This window comes from Mastigoproctus giganteus, chromosome 13 (assembly GCF_048544385.1).
Source record: "Mastigoproctus giganteus isolate SK-2022 chromosome 13, ASM4854438v1, whole genome shotgun sequence".
Lineage (NCBI taxonomy): Eukaryota > Metazoa > Arthropoda > Arachnida > Uropygi > Thelyphonidae > Mastigoproctus > Mastigoproctus giganteus.
Genome location: NC_143587.1, coordinates 167,389,969 through 167,416,108, shown reverse-complemented (window position 1 = coordinate 167,416,108; position 26,140 = coordinate 167,389,969). Strand labels below are relative to the sequence as shown.

The 26,140-nt window shown below is 38.5% G+C and overlaps 1 protein-coding gene across 1 annotated transcript in view; it reads right to left on the bottom strand.

Moving 5' to 3' along the window:
* LOC150076585 (uncharacterized) overlaps positions 1–25,920 on the bottom strand; it is a 28,282-nt gene extending 2,362 nt beyond the window's left edge. The window contains exons 1-3 of the mRNA XM_090387731.1: positions 25,808–25,920; positions 15,202–15,271; positions 638–790 (exon numbers count right to left, since the gene is read on the bottom strand). Coding sequence (XP_090243857.1) covers positions 638–790; positions 15,202–15,265 — 217 coding nt within the window. The 5' untranslated portion in view covers positions 15,266–15,271; positions 25,808–25,920. The remainder of the gene's footprint in view (positions 1–637; positions 791–15,201; positions 15,272–25,807) is intronic.
* Positions 25,921–26,140: the final 220 nt, after the last annotated feature.

The window sequence follows — 26,140 nt, the reverse complement described above, 5'->3', positions numbered from 1 at the left end:
TAGGCTGAAATATTTCCTCATCGCATGCATGCCTCAAATATTGACCAATGACACAAAAGAATAAATAAATAACCCACGCCGCCGCCAAGGTCGCAACTGTCGGAAAGGCGCAAATGCCAAGGATTGTGGAGACATTACTTCTGAAAGCACTTAGGCATTTAATGCCTATGAATCAAAGGCGGTTGAATTATATCACGCCCACAATCATCCTTTCATCAAACTTTCTCACTCACTCCTAAAATAATATACTTATATGTTAAAAATCAGTTGGCTCAGGAAAAAGAAAAGCCAATGAGAGAAATTAAATATTAAGGAATGAGGTGCCGTCGGGTAGGATTGAACTTTGGAGGGACACAAACCATTGAAATACCAATGATTTTTTTGATTCCCAAAAACCACTGGTCTAGATAGATCACAGTGTTCATCGTTTTGTCCAAAACACTGAGGACATTGTAGCGGGTTTTCTATATCATCATAGAGAACCATGACGTAGATGAATATTAGGAGCCGCCTTATATAAAACACAATACATCTCCACAGAAATTTTAATGTAAGATGCAATTGTACTTAAACCCACGATCTCTTAAATATATTCCTACTGTTTTTCTTATTTATGTGATATTCTGGCAATACTTACGAGTTGGCAGGCACGCCTTTTTCCCACAACACGCCGTACAGCACAATATTCCTCCCGAACAATCGTCATCGTTGGTACACTCGTTTGACGAAGAGTCCGTTGTATTGCAGCTATCAGGCCCGACTGGGCATATTACAGAAGTACAGTCGTCATCTGAAAATAAAAGACGGATTTATTTTAGAAATTCACGTCTTTGTGCTAAAAACAACAGCAGCGGGTCTTCTTAATTTAAATTCATTTCAGAAACTCCATTTTTTATTAAAAGAGAAAAATTGAGGGTAGCGAATTACCAAGGAATTCTTAAAGTAAGAAAACCGAACACATGTAATAATACGCGATGTGCGGATAAACCGGCCTTCAAGAAAAATTAATCTGAGGTTGTCTAAATATATTCTTAGAGCTTTTAATAATCTTGAACGAAGCGGAAATGCAATATCGCCGTGGGATCAAATTTTTGTGTTTTTTATTGCATCGCCCTTGAAATATAAAGATTCACCCGATGACCCTCGTCAACAAGAGAAAGAGAGGTTCTCACACGCTTTGATTACTGCTACCGATGGTTTTTTTTTAAAGTGATGGCGCGTTCTCCATCATGCTTTCGTCATAAATCCCTCCGCACGATATATTTATTCTAATTGCGAAAATAAAGTACACTTGAACTTCCCAAATCCGACAATTCACTTTCTAGATATTTTTGGGAAATGGAAGAATCGGTCGAGAATTGGAAAATTTGTTTTTCGAGTTGGGTTCACACAAGCGGAGTATCAGAGCTGACTTTGCAAAGTGGAGATACATCCATACACCCAAGGGGAAAAATTTCTTAAAAGATCATAGGATGGGTCTTCTATTAATTCTTGATTGGCGCGATGATAATTAATGAGCAATAGATGAATTACAGTTCGGTCACTCATCATCAGCCATTTTAAATCCACTGCAGGATGTAGTCCTCTCCAGTTCCTTCTGTTTTGTGCAATGGCCATCCATTTACTACTCACAAACTCATGAATTTCATCTGTCCATCACCGTCTTGGTCTTCCAGGTTTTCTTCTAGCTCCTCTTGGGTACCATTCTGTTATTTTCTTAGTCCATCTGTCATCATGTCTTCGAGCTATTTTAGTTCTTTAGTTTTGATAAGAATGTCCTTTACTCGAGTTTGCTGCCTAATCCATGTGTTTCTCTTCTTATCTAACAGTCTGATTTCCAATATAATTCGTTCCATTCTTCACTGTGTAGTTCTCATCTTCTCTTCCATTCTTTCGGTGAGCGCCCAAGTTTCACTTCCATAAGTCATGGTGGGTATACATAGGTTCAAGTATACATAGGTTCATTATTTTACGTTTGAGACAAATTGGGAAATTGCTCCTCAGTATGTCACTGACTATATTTCTTGAATGCCATCCATCCAAAATTTATTCTTCTCTTGACTTCCAGCCATTTATCATTATTACATCAAATGACTTGTGCCAGATAAGTATATGATTCCATCTTTTCAATTACTGCTCCTTCAATCATTATGTCCCTTTCTGTGGCATACTTGCTCATCATTACTTTTGTTTTAGCCATATTCAGCTTTAGTCCAAAATCTTTACTAACTGTGCATAACTGATTAAGATTTTCCTCTAATTCTTTTGGATCGTGACTTATGACCACAATCTCATCTGCAAATCGTAAATGGTTTAGGTACTCTCCATTCACATTGACTCCTTTCTAAGACCAATCTAATCTTCTGAAAGCTTCCTCAAGGACATGAGTAAACAATTTAGGAGATATTGCGTCTCCTTGTCGAACTCCTTTATCGATTTTAAATTTGCCACTTTCTTTGTCTTGTCTAAAGGACCTAGCGTTCTCATATATTTTCTTCAAATTTATAATATATGGGATATCTATGCCATGTCTTTTCAGTGCCCGAAACATTGCCTTATGCTGTATGGAGTCAAATACCTTTTTCATAATCCACAAATGCCAGGCATAATGGTGTTTTATATTTATTTGCTTTCTCCATTAGCTGTGACATTACGTGAAGGTGATCCATAGTTTAGAATCCTGTCCTAAAGCCAGCTTGCTGTTTCGGTTGATTCTCATCATGTATTCTTTATAATCTGTCAGAAAGAATACATTCTTTCTAATCTGTCATCCCTTGTCATCCCACAACTTGTGGCATGACAAGCTAATTGGTGTATAATTTCCAATTTATCTCCTTTCTTATGCAGCAAAACCATGGTTGCATTATTCCACTCCTTAGGTATTCTGTGAAGAGTCTTGCTAGTTTTTGTGTCATGTCTCTTCCTCCCAATTTTATCAACTCTACAGTAACTTCATCTTCCCCCGGGGCTTTCTGATTTTCCATTTTCTTCAACGCATATTCTACCTCATCAGGAAGAATATCGGGTATGTCATATGTGTTACTAATTTGCGATCCATCTCGCCCACTACTGGCATCATTCCATCGCTCCTTGTATAATTCTTTATAGTAGTCTTCCGCTAGTTGAATTATGCCTTCTCTGCTATTTATAAGTACACGATCGCTATTCTTCGGTTTCAGTATCATTTGTCTTTCTGTATTACTGCACATGGTTGCTGATTTAAACCCTTTGTTTTCCCTTATTGCCTGTTCTACTTTTCTTGTGTCCTCTATGAATTTCTTTCTAATGGCTTTGCATAACTCAGTATATTCAATTTTCTCCTTGTCGGTGACAAGTGTTTCTTGAATAATTTTTCCTCTTTGGATTTTTTTTTTTTTACCTATAGGTTTCTTGGGCGTTATCACTTTCAGAAAGTTGTAATATTCCTCGTCGATACCTTGGTCCTGAGCAGTCTGCAGAAGCTGAAACTTGTTTTTTAAGTTGCAGTACATACTGCTTTTTCTCCTCTTCTATTATCTCAAAGACCTTCGTATTATTTACTCAAGTCAGTTTTTTACTTTCTTTTCTTACATCTATATCAAGCGTGCATCTTGCCATTCTGTGATCACTTCCAACGTTTACCTTGTTCAGGATATCATTCACGATATATCTTCTGTTAGTGAGGATGAAGTCGATTTCATTGGTTGTTAATCCATTTGGGCTCTTCCATGTCCGCTTTCTGTTCACCCTTTTCTTGAAAATAAGTCTTCATTACTGACATTCCTCAACATTCTGCAAATTCCACAAGTCTTTCACCAATGCCAAAATTTCCTATAGTTCACCTTTCTGCGCTGTTTTGTCTCTTTCCAACCTTAGCATTGAAGTCCCCATATTGGTACTGTAGTGGGTTTTCTGCTCATCTAGAAGACTCAATTTCGTTGTACATTTCTTCAACCTCTTCATTATCATGGCTCGATGCTGGTGTATAACTTATTATAGCTTGTACCTCTTAGAAATCCTAAGTAGTAGTCGGTCACTAGAAAGACGTAACTCATTCAATGAACGATTTCGTACTTTAAACAGCATCGACACAGCAGCCTTTTAAAGAAATTTGACTGTGGGCTTTTGGTGAAGCGATTGTGAAGCATTTTGTTTTGTTTCATCGACTTGTAACAAGATGGAATTAGTCTTTGTATTTGATGTTGTAGTAGGGTTTTAGGAGCATCAGCGACTAAGGCTGATGCCCCTATTGCTTCTGTTTTGCTGGATGAAAAAACCATGCTGTCCTCCGTCTGAGAGTGACTAATTCAGCGACGTCGTGAAAAAGGCCCATTAAAATTCCTCACGTCATCGACGGGACTCGAACTCAGGTTTTTTCCACCCGGTGTGGGGAAGAGAGTGATACTACCAACTGCACGAGGGTATTAAAAAAAACATTGTAACCCACGAGGGCAATAAAACTATTTGTAAAGCTACGTTTAGATAGGCACAACATGTCGGACAGCAAGCCGGGCAACAACTTAAACAATTGTCAAATATTAAAACATTGTAGGCCAACATGTTGGAGCCGGATCGGAAAAACAGACAAGGTTTGTTGTGTTGGGTGTATCAACTTTTTAGCTTGTAAACCCCTATCCGGAAAGCCGGCGATGTTGGGAATGGTCCGCGCATGGTTGTAACTGTCCTCTGATTCATTACGTGGTTTTTAAATTTCTTATTCATTTTACCATACTGGATTTGGGTTGTCAGATTTAGTTTTGTAGAAAATGAGCAATACAAAGGACTCAAGCAAGTCTTACAGGGCAAACATCATTCGTTTTATAAAACACTTCCTGCTAGCACCATAAAAAAGAAATACTAAACAGGGCATCGTCCTCTATCTCTAAAAGATTTTGCGTTTGCTCCAGAGCAGGTCGACAAGCCAGATTGTTCCATCATAGACGGTTGTAAAAATTTCCCAACGCACTGGGTAAAACACGCCAGTCAAATTACCAGCAGACGGCTTGTTCCATCGTAAACATAACATTAGGACCTCGATTGTGGCTTAATTGACACAGGCCCACAAAAGATAAATATTTTCATTGAATAAAATGTACGAAGGGCGTTTAAAAAGTTTGTGACCTGAGTGTATAGGGTTTATATGAGGAGTATGTTAACACGTTACTTTTCAACATAGCCTTCTTTGGAGTCAATACACTTTTCCCACCGGTGCTGAAATGTCGATTCCGGCTGTGAGGAAAGTTTTCTCTTGGGCCTCCAGGAATGCATCCACTGCGGTAATGATGTCACTGTCCATTAACATGTCACACAGTGACATATTGATGGATGACAGTCAGTTTTTTTTTTTTTTTTTTTTCAAATTATGAAAAAGGTGAAATCTGATGCTGCTAGATCTGAAGAAAATGGGGTGAATTTGCTGATCCTACGGTCCTCTGCGCATGTCTTTGATGTTTTCACTCAAAGGCCTCACAAGGTCTGCATAGTATGCCCCTCTAACTGTCTGCCATCTCTGAGCATAATCCTCCATCACCTTGCCAGAAGAATGAATCAATTTGGCTTTCTTTGGAGCGGAAAAGAGCTGTATTTTGCACTGTTTGAACTGCTCCTTTGTCTCTGGCTGGACCCACGTCTCATCTATGTTCATAAACTTTGAATAAAAATTGGTGGATCTGCATGAAAATTATTCAAACGTCCGCCTGACTTGAAATGTCTTGAGAGTTTTTGATCTGCTGTCAACAACGTTGGAATCAATTCTGATGAGATGCCCAAGGAACAGGCAATGTATCAAACTGTCACTCGCAGACCGCTCATCACTAAATCGTGCACATTGTCAACTTCTAAAGTGCCGGAAGTTTCAAGTCAAACAGAGTGAATTATCTTCCAGGCTCTCCTCCCCTCGTTTAATTTCTGCTGTCCAGTTCTTAACCATGGTATACGAAGGGGGCATCCTTTTCCAGTACTGTAACCAAATTCTCATGAATTGTCTTTGCGTTTGTCCCTCTTTTCACAAATATTGGATCACTGCAAGATTACTGATTTTTTCCATCTTTCCTCATTCGAACAACTTTGTTGACTTCAGGACCTGTAATTAAAAAAAAAAGACTTTTCTTGAAACTGTACGAAACCAGGTGGGTTATTATTTGAAGTGTACTTTAAGTACAGAAATATTTAACACTGCACTATTACACTTTCGTACTCAGGCCATGAACTTTTCAAACCCCTCCTTCGTATACTCTCCATAAATAAAATCATTGGTCTTCAACATTTGTAGACGTATTATCATTGTAATAAAAAGCTTTCATAAAGTATTTAAACTATGGAAATTAATAAAATTTGAATTGGCATAAGTTTCGGTTTCTATCAGCAATAAAAGGTTTTCGTAAATACACCATACAAGTTGTAAGACACAAAGTCTTACAAGTTAAATTTAAATATAATTTAAGAAAGAACGCTAGATAGTGATATTGTAAACCACAAAAGAAAACACTTAAAGTCACTAATATTGTTTAAGATAATGGGTCTCGCGCTAATGGAATTAATTTAAGAGAAGGTTAAATTTAATGTACAAGCAAATATACCTTGAAGAAAAACATTAGAAACAGATATACGATCAGTGCCCACACCGGAAATAGCAAGCGAAGATAGCAAGACGGAACAGTGGGGGGTCAACTGATAGTATGGCAAGGGACGGTTTGGTCCAGAGATGACAATAGGGGTACCAGCGGGGGCGTTCTTGTTTACTGCAAACAGAGCAGGTGTGGTCATTTTATAATAATGCGAGACGAATCAAGAAAATGGACGCAGATGTTTTCCGGATGGAGTCTGAGCTCCGAAATTCTGGTCATTTCCAGAATATTCGAGAATTCTCTAGAAACGGAAGTTATCTCTACACCGGAAGGGGACGATGATGGTCGGATAGAAATGATTGGTCGAGGAAAGGAGGGGCGTTACTAGGTTTTGGGAAATAAAAGGGGAAGAGCACGTGCAAAAGGGTGTGAAGAGGGGTGATAAGATGTTTTAGATATGTGATGAAGTTTTTCGGAGATGATTTTTCGAGATGTGATAAAGTTTTTTTTGGAGATAATAAAGTTTTTCTTCGAGAGTGATTTTTTGGAAAGATAGGCCCAGGAAACAGTCCCCGGAAGCGATCCACCAGTAGAACCAGTTATGGTGAGTTCACTAAATTCTGATAGTTTTAATGAAGTATAGATGAGTTACAGAAAGGGGAACTTTCTCGAGATGGAACATAGAAGTCCAAAAGCGTCCACCGAGAAATATATTTGAAAGAAGGACAGCGAGATAATGCTAACAGAAGAAAACTGTACCGTCCTGTAGAAATAAAGTGATGAGAAGCGGCTCCTACAGAATGATCCGGCACAGCAAAGAAGGATACGACACCAGGATGATCGTCAAAGCGGAAAGTGTCCCTGGCAAAGTTTAGAATTCCAGATGAACGTTCCCAAACCAATGGAGGACCCGATGCAGAGCAGAAAGTCACAGGCCACACGTTGTATTAGCGGTAAGATCCAAATCCCCAGAAGTAAGTGGTTAAACAACGAATTTACCTCTATGTAATTGCAAAGGACTGCAGGGAAGATAGATAAATATTAAGGGAGATTTAGGGAAGCATACAGTTAAGAGTTAAGTTAAGGTATAGATAAGTAAGGAAATATCATAGAAATAGTTTAATGAAGGATGATTTACAGTTGTGGTCTATTTACCGATCAATTAATGGAGTAAAAGTAATAATTTTGGACGGGTTAGCCTATAGAGTAGGTACAGTTGTATGTTATTTATATAATGTTACTGAAGTAGAGAAATTAGTCGCTATATGCTGAAGTTTACCTGAGGGAATGAAGAAATAAATAATCCCATGTATATTTCATTAACATGTAACTTTAAAGTACTGGGGAGAGAATAGAATAGAATAGAATAGTTTGTAGAGTGGACATAATTCCAGAAGAAGAATTGTATCAACCATGAAGAAGAATGTAGGATTGTGCTAGATAGGTATGAAAAAGAAAGATATAAATATATAAATAATAAATGTCAATTGTAATTAAGAAAGAGTTAAATTAAACTGATTGTACGAGATGTTAGTGGGCCTATAGTAAGAAGAAGATGATGGATGGGAGAGCCTAATGACCAGGAACGTGATCCATGCCCTGTACCTATATATGAAGTGAATAATGTGTAATGATTTGTCTTATCTTTTATTTGTAAGTATGTATAATAAACTGATTGTATTTTACTTAATGCAAATAGTGTTTGGTCATTTCTGAACACACAGCAAAACCCAAAGAGAAGTGCACTAATATAGGAACTCCTACAGAACCGGAATTCTTCTGTGAGATAACCAGTCAGATGCAAAGTGGGGAATATAAATAACAAATAATAACAAAATAAAAAGTAATATAAATATATATATAAGAAGAAACGCCACCCCCACAATTGGCGACCCAGCCAGGGATAAATAGAGATAGATTTTTTTATCAGTCAACCCCCCCCCCACAATTGGCGATATGCCAGCCAGGAAAACTCCTCAATGGAAGGCTGTGTTTAGGAATGACAAAACAAAGATTCATTATAATCAGTTGCTGAAACTGTAAAATTCAGCTGGCGAGCCAGAAAGTGTAAGTTAGAATTATTTATGTATTATTGAGTTGATTATTGTTGAATGGATTATAGATTGAACAAGTAAATAACTGTGGATTTGAATAGGCAAGTATTGATTTAGCATTGAATTGGAAATTATTATTTATGTACCATTGAATTAATTATTGAGATTGATCAGGTAAACTTCAAGGATAGATAGTTGTGGAGGTAAAGAGATAATTATTGATTTTTTAATTATTAAAATTAAAAAAAAATTTAATTCTTATAATTATTGGTTGTTGAATTTTTAGCAAATTGATTATTGATCAAGCAGGTAAACGTTAATGGTAGATCGAATTGGATTATCTAATATAGTTAAGGAATTGTATAACGATTAAGCGGCAGACTTATTGATTAGTTAAAGTTGATAGCTAGAGAGTAATAAATATAAAAATGCCAAAAAAGGGTAGGAGACGTGGTGAGGATTGTGAAAATATTGGGGGCCACAGTGAATATGAAGGCCAAGAAGATCAAGAGGTAAGAATGGTAAGCATGGTAGCAAAGGGGTCAGGGCAAATCAAATACAGTGAGTATTTGAAACCATTTAAGGGGGAATCGGGCGAAAGAGTGGAAAAATTCATTAATAAATTAAATCTAATTAAGGATAAAGAAGGGTTAAGTGATCTAGATATCATAACTATAGGGGAATTTAAATTAGAAGGACAGGCATTAGAAAAATACAGGCAGGCCACAGTGGCAGAAGAAGTAGAAACGCTACACAGATTCACTGAAACATTAAGAAAATTATTTGGGAGAAAGAATGACTTGTTAACCAGCATAGGAAAATTGGGAGGATACACGCAGACCACTCGCGAAACAGTAAGCGAATTCCACCAGCGCCTTCTAAATTTAAAACTAAATACAGAAACAGCAGAATCGGAGAAACAGGCGTTCGAGAAGATACTAACAGGGCAATTTATCACAGGGCTCCGCCATAATTTTAAAAAGGAAGTACTAAGGAAAAAACCCGAAACATTAACAGACGCATACAACCTCTCATTAGAGGAGGAAATGCTTGAAAACTTTAGTAGAAATACGGGGGCAAAGGAGATAAACGCGATAACCGACAAAAAACTGCCAGAAACAGGGAAAGAATCAAGGGAGTGGGGAAGTGAAATCGAAGGGTTATCTAAACATTTAAATAGCATCGAAAGGAAGATGGAATGGATGATGGAAAGGCTCTCATTAAGCAATGATGCTAGGGAAGATCAGCAACAAGCTGAAGTGAAACAAAGATTGGGTAGAGAATTAAATTCACAAACAAACGAGGGGAGAGACAAGGATGGGGGTCGTAAATGGTGTTATAGGTGCCAGAACACCGACCATTGGACCCGCGACTGCAAAGTAAGATGGGGCGCTAGCAATAACTGGGAAAGGGGAGAGTATTGGGAACGAGACAGGTACCCACACTTTAAAAACCCCAGAAACATGGACCAGCACAGGGAGGAAAGGCATTGCGCTAAACATGGTGAGTACAGGAATGAACGAGAGCGCATTAACAATGCCGTAGTTAAAAGACATAGATCTTTTAGACACACCCGCTGGGAGAAGCAAGCATTACACTTAAACACAGCCAAAGGAAAAAAGATATCTATAGGTGCTGTAAATGATAATGGCAGGAGAAACGACCTGTTATATGTAAAGGGCAGCTTAGGTGGGATACCAGGTAAATTTCTTGTGGACACAGGAGCCTCAAGGTCTATTTTAATGTGGGATTACCTCATCAGATATTGCAAAGGGTCAAATAAGGGAGATGTGAGATGTTGCCGCGAATTTCTTGTAGAGGGGGTAGGTGCTGAAGAAATTCACACCGATTATATAGTTAGAGACAAGATAAAACTACAGGGATGTGAAAACATGGTGCCCCATTCATATTTAGTGGCAAACAGGGTAAACAGTTGTCGACATGACGCGATACTAGGAACGGACTTACTAAAGAAATTAGGCGCCCAGATAGATCTGGGAAGGTGCAGCATTACCTTCGGTAGTGATACCGCTGTGAGTCCTAAAGTAGATAGAAGGCAAAATGCAGGCGGCAGAGCCAAGTATGAGACAAAAAGAGGGAAATCTTCAAAGGGAAGGAGTGTGAAGGAATCAAAAAGGCGTAAGGCAAACGCTATTGATAAGGTTCTGATTGCTCAAGAAGAATTAAGGGAATTAAAGAAGAGGAACAAAACTAATAGGACTAATGAGGGAAAGTGCCAAGAAAGTGGAAGGATGTTACACGTGGGAGTCTTGGAAATGAGAGAAAGGGTTAATGTAAATTCTGGAAAGAAAACGTCTCGAAGGGAAGAGAGACATGAAGATAGCAAACCTTCAAATAAAGTGGAAGAAAGTGGCAATGAAGAGAATCGCAACCAATTAAAGGAAACAACAGAGCTCAAAGGAATCGAAGGATTGTGGAAACACAGAACAGAAAATTCCACTAGGGAAAGGGTCCACAAGTTGGAGGAAATAAACAGGATGCAGCAGATGTATTTAGGAGGTTTATTCGATGAAAATATGGGATGGGAGTAGATTTAGTGAGGCCTAATATATTTAGAATGTGTATATGTATATATTTGTATATAGAACACTAAGAGGGTCACATACAGCTATTGGGAGATAAACAGGTAGACATTGGATTAGTATAGTTCTGAAATTTAGCAGTGTGTTAAGTAATTTAAATTTCCAATGAATATAGATACTCTTTAAAAATATTCATTATGGCAGGCTTCATCCGGGTGATTTTGGCATCAGAGGATATTGTAGCATAAGTAGTAGTGTATAAAGGGGATCTGTAAATAGATGTACAGTGGACCAAAATTACGGGAAAGGGTGTATTAGAATAGAAAAATTTACACATGCATAAATTTTTCTGGCAAGGGTTGACGATTGTAAGACACAAAGTCTTACAAGTTAAATTTAAATATAATTTAAGAAAGAACGCTAGATAGTGATATTGTAAACCACAAAAGAAAACACTTAAAGTCACTAATATTGTTTAAGATAATGGGTCTCGCGCTAATGGAATTAATTTAAGAGAAGGTTAAATTTAATGTACAAGCAAATATACCTTGAAGAAAAACATTAGAAACAGATATACGATCAGTGCCCACACCGGAAATAGCAAGCGAAGATAGCAAGACGGAACAGTGGGGGGGTCAACTGATAGTATGGCAAGGGACGGTTTGGTCCAGAGATGACAATAGGGGTACCAGCAGGGGCGTTCTTGTTTACTGCAAACAGAGCAGGTGTGGTCATTTTATAATAATGCGAGACGAATCAAGAAAATGGACGCAGATGTTTTCCGGATGGAGTCTGAGCTCCGAAATTCTGGTCATTTCCAGAATATTCGAGAATTCTCTAGAAACGGAAGTTATCTCTACACCGGAAGGGGACGATGATGGTCAGATAGAAATGATTGGTCGAGGAAAGGAGGGGCGTTACTAGGTTTTGGGAAATAAAAGGGGAAGAGCGCGTGCAAAAGGGTGTGAAGAGGGGTGATAAGATGTTTTAGATATGTGATGAAGTTTTTCGGAGATGATTTTTCGAGATGTGATAAAGTTTTTTTTGGAGATAATAAAGTTTTTCTTCGAGAGTGATTTTTTGGAAAGATAGGCCCAGGAAACAGTCCCCGGAAGCGATCCACCAGTAGAACCAGTTATGGTGAGTTCACTAAATTCTGATAGTTTTAATGAAGTATAGATGAGTTACAGAAAGGGGAACTTTCTCGAGATGGAACATAGAAGTCCGAAAGCGTCCACCGAGAAATATATTTGAAAGAAGGACAGCGAGATAATGCTAACAGAAGAAAACTGTACCGTCCTGTAGAAATAAAGTGATGAGAAGCGGCTCCTACAGAATGATCCGGCACAGCAAAGAAGGATACGACACCAGGATGATCGTCAAAGCGGAAAGTGTCCCTGGCAAAGTTTAGAATTCCAGATGAACGTTCCCAAACCAATGGAGGACCCGATGCAGAGCAGAAAGTCACAGGCCACACGTTGTATTAGCGGTAAGATCCAAATCCCCAGAAGTAAGTGGTTAAACAACGAATTTACCTCTATGTAATTGCAAAAGACTGCAGGGAAGATAGATAAATATTAAGGGAGATTTAGGGAAGCATACAGTTAAGAGTTAAGTTAAGGTATAGATAAGTAAGGAAATATCATAGAAATAGTTTAATGAAGGATGATTTACAGTTGTGGTCTATTTACCGATCAATTAATGGAGTAAAAGTAATAATTTTGGACGGGTTAGCCTATAGAGCAGGTACAGTTGTATGTTATTTATATAATGTTACTGAAGTAGAGAAATTAGTCGCTATATGCTGAAGTTTACCTGAGGGAATGAAGAAATAAATAATCCCATGTATATTTCATTAACATGTAACTTTAAAGTACTGGGGAGAGAATAGAATAGAATAGAATAGAATAGTTTGTAGAGTGGACATAATTCCAGAAGAAGAATTGTATCAACCATGAAGAAGAATGTAGGATTGTGCTAGATAGGTATGAAAAAGAAAGATATAAATATATAAATAATAAATGTCAATTGTAATTAAGAAAGAGTTAAATTAAACTGATTGTACGAGATGTTAGTGGGCCTATAGTAAGAAGAAGATGATGGATGGGAGAGCCTAATGACCAGGAACGTGATCCATGCCTTGTACCTATATATGAAGTGAATAATGTGTAATGATTTGTCTTATCTTTTATTTGTAAGTATGTATAATAAACTGATTGTATTTTACTTAATGCAAATAGTGTTTGGTCATTTCTGAACACACAGCAAAACCCAAAGGAGGAGTGCACTAATATAGGAACTCCCACAGAACCGGAATTCTTCTGTGAGATAACCAATCAGATGCAAAGTGGGGAATATAAATAACAAATAATAACAAAATAAAAAGTAATATAAATATATATATAAGAAGAAACGCCACCCCCACAATTGGCGACCCAGCCAGGGATAAATAGAGATAGATTTTTCAATCAGTCAACCCCCCCCCACAAAGTCAAGGGTGGAATGAGCACGTTCCAGAATACACTTGAATTATAAATCTAATATTTGCATACGTTCCTCTGTCCGTGACGATCTTTGAACTTGAATAACTCAAAGACTAAACAAGCTTTTGATCCGATTCCTTTTAGAATAGGAATTTATTTCTTTTTAATTATAATTATATACATAATTATAATATTACTGGTCCTCTTCTGTATAGTTATATTATAACTATAATTAAAATATATAAAATCTGAGGTCATCTCTATGTGCCAACAACAGCTGCCATCAACAAAGTATTCAGATTATGCGAGTCATACAGGAAATGGATGAGGAAATCTGCTGCTCTGTAATTGTACGCAACTGGTCTAGCCCTGGGACAGCTGCTAATTTTAGGCAGTTTTTCAGCTGCTATTAAAGCCCGTAAACGAAAGTTGTACTAAATGACGGAGTGCACACTCAAGTTTAAAACTGTCGTGTGCATGCACGATCAGCATCAGCTCTGACGAGATTGTTCCTGAAGATTGCCTACAGGTTGCACCATGGCCTTGCGGCTATGGTGCAACATGTTGGCAATGTGAAGGACACCGTGTGATTGTTTGGTTAATAAAAGGAAATTAGTACGATGAAAGTACGTCTGGTCTCGATAGGATTTGTTGCCATTCGAAAACAGATGTTAATGGCGTTAATCAGTTTATCTGTTACAACTTTCATTCATCTGAATATCGATGTCAGCAGTGTGACGATATATTTGTGTTTTTGTTCATCTGAACATTGTATCAATACAAGTCAGGGGTGGAATGAGCACCCAAACTTTCTGAAAAGAATTAAAGATGAATGCTGAAGTAATTACAAAATCTCTCCCTCAGCTCCCTTCGATAGTACTCATTTAAGACGCTTTTTCATCACCATGCCAAGCTCTATATCGCTGATTTCGTTCTTGAATTTTTCGCCGATGTCTATGAATTTCCCCTGTCATTTCGTATTTTTGTTAATTAAAAAATAATATAAATGACATTCTGAAATTCGATCGGAAATTTTTTTGGAATTTCTTTTTAAAATTTTAATTTTACTGCTAAATAAAATGGAATAAATTGCTTTTTATTTATCAGTAGGAATTTATCACCGGGTGGAAGAGGACCGGTTTCGAATACTGTTAATAAAGCGAGGAACTTTTATGGGCTTTTATCTTTCCATGGCTAAATTACTGTCTCGGGGAAGGAGAGCAAAGTTTCTCCCCCGAAACTTGGTTTTTCGTCCTGCAAAACATGAAAACAGGCCACAGGAAATTTATGCATATATATTGCATGTAGGTAGTTGCAAGTTAAACCTAAAGAGGCCTTAATATAACAGGGTTTTATTATTATTTAATTAGGGAACTGCGTTTGATACCGAAAGAAGGAATAACATAAATTAGAGTGAAACACAAAAATCTAAATCATACAAATCAACCAAGCAATCATTGAAATCTCTTCGGGAGCAATTTCTTAAATCAATGATCTCACAATAAGTTTACCCGTTCCCTTTCATACTTTTTTCATATCATATATGAAAAATTCTAATTAGATGGTAACCACTTACCATCTGCAACAACAGCAGCAAGAAATCCGGCAGACAATGCAAAAATCAACTTTTCATACGCCATGTTTCACTGAAAAAGAATAAAATGAAAATTGTGCATTATTAATGTATAATTATGCGCAATATATCCTCAAATTTTGGAAGTTTATTTACATAAGCGGAATTGTGCTGTTACATTTAATTAGAAATATAGAGTTTGCTGAAGTTGCTCACAAACTTCTGGAGTCAAAGAAAATTCAAGTTGACAATCATTATATCAACTTGGCGATTCCATAATAATTACCAACACGACGATCTTCTTTTCAAATGTGTGGTCCTCATTCCCCCAGAATCCGTGACCTTGGAATGTGCAAAAAGGAAAAAAGCAAATTTAAAACTGATCCTAAAAATCCCAACAAAGCTACCAGAGACACCTAGTTCCTACAGACCCATAGCCCTGCTACCAACCCTCAGTAAAATATTCGAACGGCTGCTACATACAAGAATCACAAGGCATTATAATGAAGCAAATCCTAACATGACAAAGCAATACGGATTTACTCCTGGCAAATCCACTATCGAAGCAATACAGAACCTCCTCTCTAGAGTCGCCCATTGTAAAAGGAAATACTTCCTCGTCATCGCAGTGGATTTCGCTGGGGCGTTCGACACCCTCTGGTGGCCGAGCGTCTTGGCGAGACTCAGAGCTGCCAACCTTCCATTGAATCTTTATTATTGCATGAAGGATTACCTGGCTGATAGAGCAGTGCAAGTTACCACACCATATAAATGCCTCAGTCGCCCAGTCCGCAGGGGCTGCCCCCAAGGTTCTGTCCTAGGGCCGCTCCTGTGGAACTTTGTCCTGGACGAATTCCTCGCCATGGATCTGAGTGGTGTGGAGGCCCAGGCCTATGCAGATGACTTGATCTTGACCATCGAGGCTGACAGCAGATCCTCCTTAGAAATCCAAGCAAATGATGCCCTGCAAAAGCTGCTAGATTGGACGAAGCTACACTTGCTCAAACTAGCACCCGACAAGACAAATTCGGTGCTGCTAAAAGGTACGTTAGACTTAAGGAGACCACCACAAATTAAAATTGAGAACAAAAACAGTTAAGCTGTGCGAACAGATTAAATACCTAGGAATAATCTTGGACAGAAAATTAAATTTCAAACCACACCTAGAATATATTAAACAAAAGATAAGAAGATACGCGGCCCTCCTCGCTAGAGTCACTCGCAGGGACTGGGGACTCAGACGTACTACCCTGTCTTTGTACTACAAAGCTCTCTTCATCCCTGCCATCACATATGGCTCCCCTGTCTGGTATGCGAGGGCGGCACTAGAAGTGAATAAACGGATCCTCGAAACCATTCAGAGGACCATCCTCCTTACCATGTCGAGAGCAACTAGAACAACTAGCACGGCTGCCCTCCAAGTCCTGGTAGGAGTTCTACCCCTGGATCTCGAAGCTACCCGCTGTGGTCTGCTCTACCATCTTGCCAGAAACACATCGGTTACGATGTATGACCTCACCACTGACATCACTAATGACCGCAACTATGAGAAGAGAAGAATCACCGACCACCTCATCCAGATTTGGCAGAGAGGAGATGGAGCAACACAGAAAAAGGTGCAGTGACCAGAAGATTCCTCCCCACTGTCACCAAGCTGTACCCTAAGGCGCCAGTGTGGTTTCACCCTGGTCGAAATACCACCTTCCTCCTTACAGGACACGGCCCGTTTAAAGCTAAACTTCACCAACTTGGTATCATAAATAACGCGGACTGTCCCTGTGGCAACCCGGAGTCCTGGAGACACTTAATGTTTGAGTGCGATTTGTATGACGACCTGCGACTACAGCTAATAACGTCAATCCAATATATCCCAGACAACCAAGAACCCAGACTGCTAGACACTCAAGAGGACTACAAGGCACTCAGTCAATATGCCCAGGATCTATTTTCTAGAAGGAAAACAATGATAGAAATATACCAAAGGCAACCCAACTAGGAAGAATGCAGGAGGTCAAACAAGTAAAAAAAAAAAAAAAAAAAAAACACAAGCAATAAACTCACCATACCACAGAAAGACAAGACTTGAGGATGATTTGAATGGCCTACTATCGACCCAAAACTGCACTCCCTTGTGCGGTTTTTTTTTTTTTTTTTTTTTTTTTTCGGGGAGGGGGAGGGGAGGGGGTATTTGCTCTTCTCCTCTCCTCGCCTCCCCATATTTTCACTCTGGTGGGGCATGGGCATGCCCCACTGAAAATGGGGGAGTCACCTCTCTATCCGACCCCTCTTCTTCCTATTTCATCCCCCCAGTCTTCACCCCCCCTCCCAACACTTTCTCTTGTACAGCGACTGCCCCACATGTCCAAATTTAAATCACATCAAATTTTGCCCGACCTTTTAGGCTCTCTAGAAATAGTTCTTTCAGCGTAAAACCCCACGCAGCGCTTTCTAAATGCAATTTTACTTAAACCGATAACTCCAACTTAGCGATAACTCCAACCTTTATTTTAGGTCCTCGTCACCGAAATCCCAGGAAAGTAAGTGGCAGGACCTGCCAGAGTATAATTAGTCTCTTGGTACACCCGGCCGGCGTCCCCGTCGCTAGGTATGGTAACGCTGGGTCCCACTGGGGGCCCGGCGGCCAACAGGCCGGATGAACAATGGGCACAACAAACTACATACCGCATGACCCATACATTATTTTTAAACCTCTGGCATAGACAGGGTACTGTCACTCGATACAAAGAACATACGCGGAGATGGGAGAAATCCCCGGAGCCGTCAGACCCTCAACATACCTATACCTATACCAGTTTGTTATTGGTGCTAAGATTGATTATTCCAGCTGGGCTGGACTCCATCGAGCTGCGCAGACTTCAATTTAAGCAACATCAAGCACGAATTCTATCTTTTTGTTGAGAGAGGGAACTGCACATGAAAACTGTTTTGTTCTGTTTACAGAACAATATTGTACTCAGATTTGTTTAGAGAAGCGGGCCACATATGAAATTTTGGAATATTTGGTGGGCCGGAGAATATTCCTTATTACAGAAAAACTCATTCACTGCATAACTGTAATGTTATGCCGAGAAATATATTTTATATCTACAAATTAAAAAAATAAATCGATGGATATGTAATATAAAAATATCACTTTGTTTTTATCAAATTTTAATTATTACTTATTTATTGTACTAATCACTAAAATACAGTTAGTAAAACAACAAAATTATAATTAATGCGATGAACGTGGTTGTAGAGTGTGACTAAGTTTCGTAATATCGGGTTTTAAAGTACCGCTTCCAGTTCTTAAAAAGTCAGGTCAATGCGGGTCAGTTAGAAGTGATCGTATTTTTGATTTTACAAATTTCATTTTTGAAAAGGTCTGCTCACATATACACTGCCCTACCATTAATATCCGGACAGCCCTCCATGGATGGGGAAACAGGTCCTATGAACGCAACATGTCGCAGAAACTGGTATAAATATGCACATCGGGCTTTGACAGACAATTCCAAAAGTGAGCATGCAAGATTACACGTTCAACAGAATTGATCACCTCAACAAATAATAGACACCGATTAACATGGTGTAAGGAGAGCAAATCCTGGACACTGTATAGCAGTGGAAAGCAGTTCTATGGACAGACGAGTCTAGGTTCGCACTGTACCAGTCTAAATGGCCGTTCCTGGGTGTGGCGAATGCCAGGGGAACAGTTCCTTCCTGATTGTATCCTCCAAAACATGAAGTTTGGTGGAGGCAGTGTCACGGTATGTGGCTTCTTTCATAGTTTGGCTTGAGCCCATTAGTCGTTATCGACAAACCATGAATGCTGTGCAATACCTGGACAACCTGTCAAATTATACACTTCCAAATTATGGCAATACTTCGGGGCAGGCTGTATAAGTAAGACCATGTCATACTTCTCGGGTCGTAACAGAGTTGTTTGAGGATATAGGTGTGGAAAAGTTGGATTGTCCAGCCCAGAGTACACTGCCCCTGCTCTGAACCCTATCGAGCATCTTTAGGATGTATTGGATCGTCGGGTACGTGAACGTCGAGATCGCCTAAAGAACAAAGCTGAACTGGTGGCTGCGTTAAAGGCCGAGTGGAGGAATATATCACCTGACATTTATAAAAAGCTTGTTGAGGGTATGCTGGGAAGATTGAAAGCAATCATGAAAGCAAAAAGGCATGTGTCCGGATATTAATGGCACAGCAGTGTACATGTTTCAAAATTAAGAAATTACAATTAGACACAGATGACCATATAAAAGCCAACTCAATTTCTCAAGGAGAATGGAAGAAACACTGTTCCAAAAGATGGTATAACCCTGAAACTAGGGAGAGTGGGAAGATGATCTGTGATAAAAATTTGAACTTAGAACTATTTAAATTTGGTGTCGCCTTACTAAAAACGCACTATTAAAATTATTTAACATCTTATGGCATAAGCAACAGATTGGGAAAGAGGAATAGTAATCAATTTACACAAAAAAAGGCTCCCGAAATAACCCTAACAACCGCAGATTGATAACACTGCTGTACAGTATATCTAATATACTAAAGAATAAACTTAAATATATTGAGCAATTTTTAGAAGAACAAATGTGGGTTCAGAAAAGGAAGAAATACAATAGAGGCCATTTTCTCATTACAAGAGATTATGGAGAAAAGAAGAGAAATAAACCTACCAACATTTCTTCTACTTATTGATTATATAAAAAAAATGACAATCTAAAGCGGGGAAATCTTTGGCAGATTTTGATTTGGACCATTTCAAGAAGCACAATCTCTTTCTTTAGGTGAGGTCTGCATACACAGCATTCCAAGTGTGGTCTAACGATAGCCTTGCGTAATTGGATTACGACGTTCTTATCTCTACTAGGAAATGTTCGATAAATCAGCGATAGGACACCATTGGCCTTCCTTGCAACTTGTCTACTATGCTCAAAGGACTTCATGTGGGACCCTACCGTAACAACTCAAGTCCCTTTCCTCCACTGCTGGCTTTAGTTCAACTTCACCAAGTGTATAAGTTATTTTGGGATTACTGTTCTCCAGGTGTAATACCTTACACTTTGCTGGATTAAAGCATAGCTGCCATTTTTCTGACCATCCCTGAAGTCAAAGTCACTCTGAAGGTCACCAGGTCACTCTGAAGAAGCTCTGCTTGGGGGTGATCATTAACAACACTCCAATATTTACATCATATGCAAATTTAGACACCACGCCCTCTATCCCTTCATCGATGTCATTTATGAAAATCATAAACAACAGTTTTTGACATTCATAGGGCAAAAAGGACGCCACCATTGGGGACTCCTCTGTAGATGATGTTGTTCGATTGGAAGGTCCCTTGTTTAACTCTCGAATGCTTCTGTTTGAGAATGGAAACGAGGATTTAAGTCTCCCTGTATTCTAAAATATCTTTCAAGTATTGTCATCAAGGCACTGATCGAGGCATTGTCGAAAGCAACTTTAATGTCTAAAAAGATTACATCAATCTGTCCTTTGGTGTTCAGTGTCGTTTGGTTCCGAAATAGGGTGTCCACTAAATTTGTCTGTTTATCTCGTTGGAATCACAGTGTGTAAATACGGAGATATTTTCCGAAAACAATATACGACAAGAATTGGCAGCAGAGTCTTCTCGAACAGTTTTATTAAATTGCAGCTTATAGAGATGGGATTTAAAGTACTTTTTGTCTTTAAGATGTTTGACTTAGGCAGGGGTTTTAGAATATAATGTTTCCATATTTCAGGAATAACTCCAGTGTGAAGGGTTCTCTAAATACGTATAGCAAGACAAATGATAAATGTGACCTGAATGATAAATTGACTGCTTACTTTCATGATGAAGAGGAGAAACACATCAGGGCCATAAGTGGATTTATTTGGGAGACTATTTAATGCCGGAATTATTTTCTTTTGTTATGGCGATTTCTGTTAGGCGAGGTCTAATACAAAGATTGAATCCGGATGGAAGCACGTTGTTAATGAAATTTACCAGCGAACTGGTATTGTCCGCTGCGGGCGAGTTAAACTTTAATTTAGGATCTGTATACATTCCGAAGGTACTGTTCGTCCATTCCCTAAATAAGGTTTCTTTCATGGGGAAGTTGGCATTTTTGTTGCTATTGATTCTTTTAGACTGTTCAAGCCTTTTAGACGAAGCTGTATTGAAGGAAGTGCTTTAAGAAACAGGCCAGTTCTTTTTTTTTTTTTTTTTTTTTTTGTAGGTTAGGTTCTTTTTTTGTAAGCGTTGTAGTCTTCATGGGTTCTGGTCAAGCTCAAAAACGTTTTATCACTCTCCAACAGTGGTCAGGTGCCCGCACTCAACACAACACACATACTTACATATACTTGCCGGCCTTAGCCTTTTGTCTTTTCTGATGCTACAGCAGCTTTTAGAGGGCACTAGGGAGACCGCAATAAAAACAAACACACCTTGACCCTCGAACAGGAAAAAAATGCTAAGCATTCGCATAACAGTACATTTCTTTCTTCCAATAGCTGTATCGCTACGCATAATAACCCCTTATCTGAAATTAATACAATAACAAGGTGACAGAGGATACAATGAAAAAGGATACTCAGAAGGTAAATTGCGTAACACTTGCTGGTATTAATTCAGTAGAAACACCTGAAGAGTTTGTTGGCCGCAGCCTAGACTCTGCATAATAAAACAAACGTTTTGGCGGTCTCATGCCGAAATTCCTGCTATAAGCCTCACTGGCGTCCGCCCCAGGGTAGAGACAACCAAAACAGCACCCGTGAATAAATCCAACCTCATAATTCCAGTGTTGCGTTTATTTCCCTCCATCTCTAACAAACAGCAATGAAAAGGCGAATATAAGACATTATCCGAAACCCAATCAACGGATGGCTTACCCAGCATACAACCACGGTATAACTGCTGTACTAAATACTGCGCATTTAGAAATTAATAATAATAGTTATTATTACGACCGCAAAAACGATTGTTTTTTTTTTTTTTTTGTACAGCGGTTAGGCTGCAGTCAACAAATCCTTCTTTGTTCCATTTGCCAATCTCGTTGCAGCAGGTCTACATCCTTCCTAATAGGAGGAGAAAAGATGTAGAGCAGCTTCCTAACTCCAGACCTGTATACAGAATGCCTGGTGTGGCCTGACCATTGCCTTATACAAGGGGATAATCACCTCTTTATCGCTGCTAGCAAAATTCCTGTATACCATTGACAAGAATCCCATGAACTGCTCTGGCAGCCTGCCTTCATCAATATCATTGATAAATATGTAAAACAACAACAATGTCCACGAAAACCGATGCCTTATACAAGGGGATAATCACCTCTTTATCGCTGCTAGCAAAATTCCTGTATACCATTGACAAGAATCCCATGAACTGCTCTGGCAGCCTGCCTTCATCAATATCATTGATAAATATGTAAAACAACAACAATGTCCACGAAAACCGATGCCCACTGATTACCACTCTCAGTCTTCTTCCACTCAACCTTTTATAGCTGCACTTGCCCTTAATGCTATACTGTACTGCTCAAATTTGTGAAGCAGACTTCCACGTGCAACAAAAGCTTTCCGGAAATCCAATAAATGATATCAAAATTATTTTTTTTGCATCCAGATCTTTTGTAACCACATCGTAGTATCAAATCAAATTGGGCAGACAAGAATTACCCTTAACAAATCCATGCTGTGTCTGAATTATTACTGTTGTCTTGGCTAGATGATCCTGCAAAGCTTCTTCAACTAGTGACTCCATTATTTACCCCAGAACAGAAGTTAAACTAACTGGTCTGTCATTATTCTTGTCACCTTTTGATCTCCCTTTTATAATCCCCATTATAAAAATATATATATATATATATATATATATATATATATATATATATATATATATATATAAAACCTACTATATTATATTAATACCCCATTATATTCCCATCCTATAAATCCCCATTATAAGATTGGTATCATTGTTATAAAAAACCGGTGTCATCTTGCGATGTGTAACAATCATTTTTCTTCTTACAAGAAGATCTCCTGATATCAGCCACAGATCCTAAGTTATTAAGCCAGGAAATGAATTCCAGTGAAGGTTAGATTCTCACACCTCTATATTAATGAATTTATTCAAAATTCATTAAGTTCTCAAAATTCAGTGCTCACCAAGATAGTCCTAATATTACAAATAACTTGTAAATTGGGAAGTAAAGATATATCTCTCTCAAGCCCCATGTACTTCTTGTTCTATTAGCATCCTCTAATATCTGCCACAAGCTCTAAATTATTAGGCTAGAAGTGGATTCACGACAAGATTTAATTACAACTCATATCTCTACGATAATTTTCTTCAAAATTCTTCGCTAAGTTTATAAAAAATTTGCACTAAAAAAGTATACACCAAAATTTGCTCCAAGCATTACAAAAAGCTTGGAAGCCAGAATATAAACAATACCATTAACTGTAGAAGAAAATTAAATTATATCAGTAAAGTACAATCAGTTTTTTCACAACAGGGAGAGAAGTTCTGGCCCAAGTAGATAAGGTCCACAATGAGATTCCAAGGGAAAATTAATTATAGATTATATATCAGTCTTGAATAAGTGGTCCGAAATAAGAAATTTCTCTTAACTCATTATATGAACTTATATCAATCACATACTCTAAATTAATAGGCTAGAAAGCGAGTTTCCTACAAAATTATATTACAACTCATACCTCTATACGATAAACGTAGGTTTTCTTTTACATGCACTGATAATAATGTTCAGGACGGCAGATAGCGTAGCACCAATTTAAAGTTACGTTAGAAAATTGTAAATAGCATTTATGTTGCAAAAGTTTTGTCCGTTGTCAGAATTACCAAAACTTAATTGAGATTCATATCGTTTTCTAAGGGAACACCCCTAAAAAGCCCTTGGCTTATGTGTTCTCTTTCCCTTTTTGCTCTTATCTCCCAAAAAGTGTAACATAAAATAGGGATGTTAAGCCTTTCTTGTTGTTACCAAGAAAGGCTTAAGTTCTACAACTTGCAGCGTATGGAGAGTAGACATCTGCGAGATAATCTGATTGAGGCGTATAAGGCCTTGAATGGCCTGAGCAAGCTCAATGGTGATGGGGTTCTTCCGCTTGCTCAGATTATGATTCTGAAGGGGCATAGATTCAAACTGAGGAAAGACAGTTGTAGAATAGATGTGCTGAAGTTTGCCTTTAGCCAGCGTGTGGTTGATTGCTGGAACAAGCTTCCATCAGTCGTTCTGGAAGTGGATAGCTAAAAAAATTCAAGGAGGAACTGGACAAACCTTCTGGAGCGAATGGATGGGAGAAATGGGTAACTTTTTTTTGGTATAAGCTTGCTTTCTTGCATCATATGCCTCTACTAATGCAAATTAATACTAATGCAAACTTTCCAGATGTCGACTGGAATTTGAGGATTGGTCACTCACACACTAGCAAGACTTTGTGGATTTCTTGGATTAATGTTTTCTACAGCAGCATATTAGAGAGGAAACAAAAGAAAGCAGTACTCTTTATTTCGTTGCCAGCAGTGATTCTACATTCATTAAGAATCTCCAGTAAAAGATCCACCCAGCGGATGTTTTATCTGGAGATTCTTTACCTCGATTTCACGTGCTTTAAGTTAATTAAAGACATAACTACTATTAAGTGTAAAAGGAAAACCTTTTGCTATACAGTGATATCAGACAGTTTTTAAAAATTCTATTGGGACCAACTGATGATGTTACCAACAGAAAATTCTAAAATGGGAACCATCTAGGGAAGTTTTCAAAGAAACTACCAGGCTTTTCATATCAAGAAGTGCTACTGTTCAAACCGAAACTGATATCAGAGGTATTATTGAAACACAAGGCAGAGAAAAAAAAAAGTGCATGGGACGCATGTAAATTATCAGGTGATACAGAAGCCTATGACAGATATAAATTAGTCTGTAATCAAGTCAAAAAGTTGGTTAGGCAAGCTAAGACAGATTATGAGAAGTCTCTGGCGAAGAATGCCAAGAAAAGCAACAAAGACTTCTATGCACTGTGGCTACTTTAAACCCCTTCCTTCTATTGACAGTAGAAGGAAGGGGTTTAAAGTAGCCGCAGGCAGAGGTGGAAGCGATTCTTGCACTCCTTCTATTGGAAGGGAGCAGCAGCCTGGAAAGCAAGATGCTAGGGATACCAAGGACTGCACGGAGTCATCACCGAACAAGTAAATGCGCGCGTCATAGAAAACACAAATATAGCGGCAGCTATAATAAATTAAAAACTAACTACTAAAAATTGCTAAATAAATAAACAAACACACAATGCATATATAGGCCATGTGTTTGATTAGTTAGCCTGTAGGGTTTATAAATTGAAATTTAGAAATAAACTACGAACTGCAATTCTGCAGTAGTGCAGGCAATCAGGTTTGCATTTCTGCCTGATCGTTAGCAATTCTCACGATCGCATAATGCCGTGGGTCAAACACCCCTTTCAAAGATGAAACAAATCTTTCTTTAAGAGAGATTTATTTCACACCTTAAGAAATTATATTTAAGAGTAATACGCGCAAATTAAAAGGCCTTTTTTAGCTTAAAAAGTATAGGCTCACTTACATAGTTGCTGCGCTGATCCGTTGTTCAAACCCTCTGCTTTCGATGCCTACCTGACAGGATGTGAACAAACAGCACGATGACACCTGCCCTAAACAAAGATTGATAAATGTTTTCCATTGCTTGAGGCACCTGAGCCTTGTTTTCATTTCGAAATTTCAGCTAGTTATCACTATAAATCAGCCTGCATTCGAAACTCTCATTACACGTTTCCGCCCATCTTCACATCCCGGATGTACACAAGAAGCGGTCTTGCCACCTTCTCACGAAAACAGGTCTTACCACTTTCTCAAGGAAAGTTTGCTTTCTTCTGATTAAATCTATACCCGATTATTG